The 4,115-nt window shown below is 63.8% G+C and overlaps 1 protein-coding gene across 2 annotated transcripts; it reads right to left on the bottom strand.

Annotated features, from left to right (window-relative positions):
* Positions 1-273: 273 nt before the first annotated feature.
* On the bottom strand, positions 274-4,109 carry TSPAN33 (tetraspanin 33). 2 transcript variants are annotated; one of them, XM_027907258.1, is made up of 8 exons: positions 3,987-4,109; positions 2,792-2,849; positions 2,542-2,669; positions 2,364-2,438; positions 2,168-2,263; positions 1,803-1,931; positions 1,216-1,377; positions 274-768 (listed from the first exon to the last, which is right to left on the bottom strand). In XM_027907258.1, the coding sequence occupies exons 1-8, from the start codon at positions 4,089-4,091 to the stop codon at positions 667-669; spliced, it is 855 nt and encodes a 284-aa protein (XP_027763059.1). In that variant the 5' UTR covers positions 4,092-4,109; the 3' UTR covers positions 274-666. The 2 variants fall into 2 exon arrangements, with proteins under 2 accessions (XP_027763059.1, XP_027763060.1); XM_027907259.1 differs by having other exon boundaries at positions 2,364-2,402.
* Positions 4,110-4,115: the final 6 nt, after the last annotated feature.

Raw genomic sequence — 4,115 nt, 5'->3', positions numbered from 1 at the left:
GTGGAGGGGCTCAGCACCCTGTGAAGGGGCTCAGCTCCCCATGGAGGGGCTCAGCACCCCGTGGAGGGGCTCAGCACCCCAGGCACAGACGGGACCCCCACGCTCGGCTGAGGAAGCACCCGTGGATCAGCCCCCCAGTGCCGAGGGCTCCTGCCCCCTGCCCTGTCCACGGCTTGGTGGCTCCTGGCGATGGGAACGTGCCCAGTTCTGGAGCCCACCCTGGGCAAAGGCAGCTCGGTGCATGGACAGACAGACAGACAGACAGACAAATGCCCATCTCCAGCACACACGGAGATGGGAGGCACATCCCAGTGCAAACCTTTGTGCGTGACCTGTGCCCCAGCAGGACAGACAGGCAGACAGGCAGGCAGACAGGCAGGCAGACAGTGGTTCTGGGGCTGGGTCAGTCCCCAAAACAGGGCACAGCAGCTCGGCACGTCCTGGCCGAGCCCGGTACCGGCTGCCAAAGGCACCGAGTCTCCAATGTCCCTGCGTGTCCCTCTCCGCAGCACGGCGGCCACCACGGATCCACAGCCTGCTCCTACCTCCCTCTTCTCCAGCAAAGCCCCCTCAGCTCTTCCCATGGATCCAGAGCTGGGAAAAGGGCTGCTGAGTTGCGGGGAGCCGCCACCGTGCCATGGGATGGACGGACAGAGAGACACCGGCTCAGTACCAGGGGTCTGCCCGGTGCTGCTGGTTGTAGAGCTGCAGCTTGATCTGGTCTCGGATCTGGTTGATGAGGAGCTGAGCCAGGACAATGCCCACCAGCTGGAGAGGAGGGAGGAGAGGGAGAGGGGAAAGAGGAGGGAGAGGAGGAGGAGAGAGTAGGAAGGGAAAGGGGAAGGGCAAAGGGGGGAGAGAGAGGGAAGGGGAGGGTAAGGAAGAGAAGGAGGGGAAGGGGGGGAGGAAGGGGAGATGAAAAAGAGAAGAGGAAGGGGAAAGAGAGAGAAAGGGGAAGGGGAGATAGAGAAAAAGAGGAAGGAGAGAGAGAGAAAAAGAGGAATGGGAGAGGGAGGTGCTGAGGGACACCAGGCACTGTCACCCTATGCCCCCCATGCCCGACAGTTGCACTGCTCACCCACCCCAAATCCTGCCCGGACATCCCCCTGGGTTGCAATTAATCATATCCTTAAGGCAACTCCCAAACGAGATGGAGCACAAAGGGGAGCTGTGGGACCGACCCCTCTCCCCCCCAGCCCCTGGGGTCCCCTGTACCTGGGGGAGGGCCAGCCCCAGGGTGATGCCCCCCAGCAGGAACAGGTTGCTGTGGATCCAGTTGACCAGCTTGTCGATGCAGCCGTTGGTGTAGATAAAGGCACTGGCCTCCAGGTAGCCCTTGTCCTGCATCCCGTGGCCACACATGGTGTTGACGACAGTCTGGGAGGGAGGACAGGGCACAGAGGGGTTGGGGACAACTCACACTGGGGTCCCTGCTGTTGGGGGGCAGCTGCGGGGTGACCAGGAGCTCTGCCCTCACCTTGGGGTCAAGTGGGGTGTCCCTTCCTCAGGTGTTCCCACCCCATCCCTCCAGAGCCAGGCTCCCTAAACACTCCCAGCTCCACAAAGGGACAATTCCTGAGGGCAGCGGGGTGGAATTCACCACCACCTCACCGCAGTAACCTCACCTGGGAGTCCCCAAAGCCGGCGAGTGGAATGGGGGACCCAAACCCGGGGGGCGGGACGGGGGTCCATCCAAATGCCATCAGTGCGTTCCCTCTCCCTGGGAGGGGGCTCCAGGCTCAGGGCAGCCCCAGGGGGTGGGGGGAAGAGGCACGGAGTGAGGGGCTCCCCCCAGGACTCACCTGGTTGGCGTCGTGCAGGCAGCAGGAGAAGGGGACGGAGCAGCGCTCGCGGCTGGGGTTGGTGGCGGTGCAGTTGAAGTACATGTTCTGGGACCAGTCCTTGTAGGACACGCCCCCGCAGCAGCTGAACTGTGGGAAGGGCGCGGAGCGCTCAGCAGGGACGGGGACAGTGCCGAGGGGACAGGACACCGAGGGGGGTTCCTTTCCCCCCCACCCCCCCTTCTCCTCCTGCTCTCCCCAAACCTGCCTAAACAGCATCACCACGAACATCAAATCCAGCCGGTGGCACCCCACGGATTTGTGCCTGACCCAAGAGTGGGGACACGTCCTCGTTTTGTCAGAGGAAAACCCCGGCCCCGCCTCACCTCCTTCTGCCCGAAGTCGATGAGGTTCTGCAGGTCCAGGTCGTCCCGGTAGTGCACGATGGCCCCGTTGATGATCTCGCTGACCTTCCCGCGCGCCTGCGGGGCGGACAGGGGGGACAGCGGCGGGGTTGTCACCCAGCAGGACGGGACTCCCAGGTCACCCAGCCCTCCCGCTGCTCCCCCCCCGCCACGGTACCCTGTCGGAGAAGACGAAGCCCAGCACGCCGGCCGCCAGCTGCAGGAGGAACACCGCGGTCAGGCAGGCGGAGAACTGCGGGAGGGAGGAGGGGGACGGTGAAGGGGACCGGGGGAGACACGCCGAGATCCCCCCAGGAGGGTCCCCCAGGAAGGCCCCCCCATCCCCGGGGCCTCACGGTCTGCAGCAGGCAGATGTTCTCCCGCAAGGAGCCGACACAGCCGCAGAAGGTGATGAGGAAGGTGAGGACGCCGACCACGATGAGGAGGATGGCGGGGTCCACCGCCAGGCAGGCCATGGCTGCTTCTGTCACGAGGAGCTGTCACTGGTAGCCCCCACCAGAGCCCCCGGGGTCCCCCAGCGATGGGGCGTCCCCCGCTGTGGTGCTGGCGCGGGATCAGCCCGGGTAAGGAGCCCCCCGACCTCACCTGCGTGTTTCAGCAGCCGGGCGTAGACCCCCACGGCCACCATCACCATGGAGATCATCTGCAGGGCAGGACGGGGGGGTTTGTGAGCCCCCCCAGGCACCACCACCCCCATCCCACACGCGGGGTCCCGGCTGAAGCCCCCCCCGAGTCAGGGCTGCAATTGGGGAACCAGAGCTGGAGCTGCTGCCTCAGTTTCCCCTCGTCACCCCCAGATGGACCCAGTGCCCACCACGTCCCCACCTCTTGCGAGGTCACGCCTGTCCCCACCTCCTGGGCGGCCACCTCTGTCCCCACCCCCTGGGAGGCCACTTCTGTCCACACCAGCCCTGTTCTGCTACGGCTGACTGGACACGGGGACGTGGTTTATCGGCAGCGATAAACTTCCTCAAAAACACAACGGCGAACACGGAAACAACCCTCCGAGAAAACACCACCCGCCGAAAAACACCCCGCAAAGGCAGAAAAAAAGCCCCCCCCCAAACAAACAAACAAACAAATAATCCCCCCGAGCAGTAAAAAAGTCCTCAAAACTTAAAAAATAAAAACAAAAGCCAAGCACCAAAAAAACCCACACACAACCTCAAAACATTAAAAAAATCCTCAAAACATAAAAGAACTTCAAAAAATATATATATAAAAATCACAAAAGCCTCAAAACATGGAAATCCATGTGGCTTCCACACGTGAGGTGTCCCTGGCGTGGGCTGGGGCCGGGATGGGTCCCGGTGAGATGGTGGGGGCCCAAAAGATCCCAAAGCCCCTCGGGAAATGTGGGAATCCCCCACCTCCCAGCGATAAGGGGGTGTCCCATTGGGGTCCTGGGGTTGGGGGGCTGCAGGGGTCTCAGTGGTGTCCTGGAGGTGGGGACAGTCCCAGGGTCTGGGGGTCCTTGGTGGGGTCCCAGGGATGGAGGGGCTCCAATGGGATCCCAGGAGAGTCCAGGAATGGGGGTCCAGTGGGGTCCAGGGTCAGGGGTTCCCAGTGGGGTCCTGAGCATGGGGGGCAGTCTGGGGATCCCGGGGATGAGGGGGGGATCCCAAGTAGGTCCAGGGATGGGGGCGGTCCCAGGGCCCGCGGGTCTACGATGGGGTCCCGGGGATGGGGTGTCCCGGTGGGTCCCTGGGGATGGGGGGGTCCCAATAGGGTCCAGGGGTGGGGACAGTTCCAGGGTCCCGGTGCCGCCGTTCGCACTCACCCAGAAGAGCAGGTTGAAGAAGAAGAGCACGTACTTCACCACCGGGCTCACGAAGGAGAAATCATCCCCCAGGGGCCTGGCGGGGGCCGCCGCCCGCCTCGCCATGGCGGAGCGGGGCCCAGCGGAGCC

The sequence above is a fragment of the Empidonax traillii genome, unplaced genomic scaffold, assembly GCF_003031625.1.
Source record: "Empidonax traillii isolate 1590-97213 ecotype Southwest subspecies unplaced genomic scaffold, ASM303162v1 scaffold1432:size123599, whole genome shotgun sequence".
Lineage (NCBI taxonomy): Eukaryota > Metazoa > Chordata > Aves > Passeriformes > Tyrannidae > Empidonax > Empidonax traillii.
The sequence above is the reverse complement of the archived record's forward strand: the minus strand, read 5'-3'. Positions and strand labels throughout refer to the sequence as shown.

Coding starts and splice junctions, on each gene's coding strand:
- TSPAN33 (XM_027907258.1), bottom strand. CDS start 4,091: ATGGCGAGGCGGGCGGCGGCCCCCGCCAGGCCCCTGGGGGATGATTTC. Junction 2,439..2,541: donor ACATCTGCCTGCTGCAGACC/GTGAGGCCCCGG, acceptor TCCCTCCCGCAG/TTCTCCGCCTGCCTGACCGC. Junction 2,264..2,363: donor GCTTCGTCTTCTCCGACAGG/GTACCGTGGCGG, acceptor TCCGCCCCGCAG/GCGCGCGGGAAGGTCAGCGA.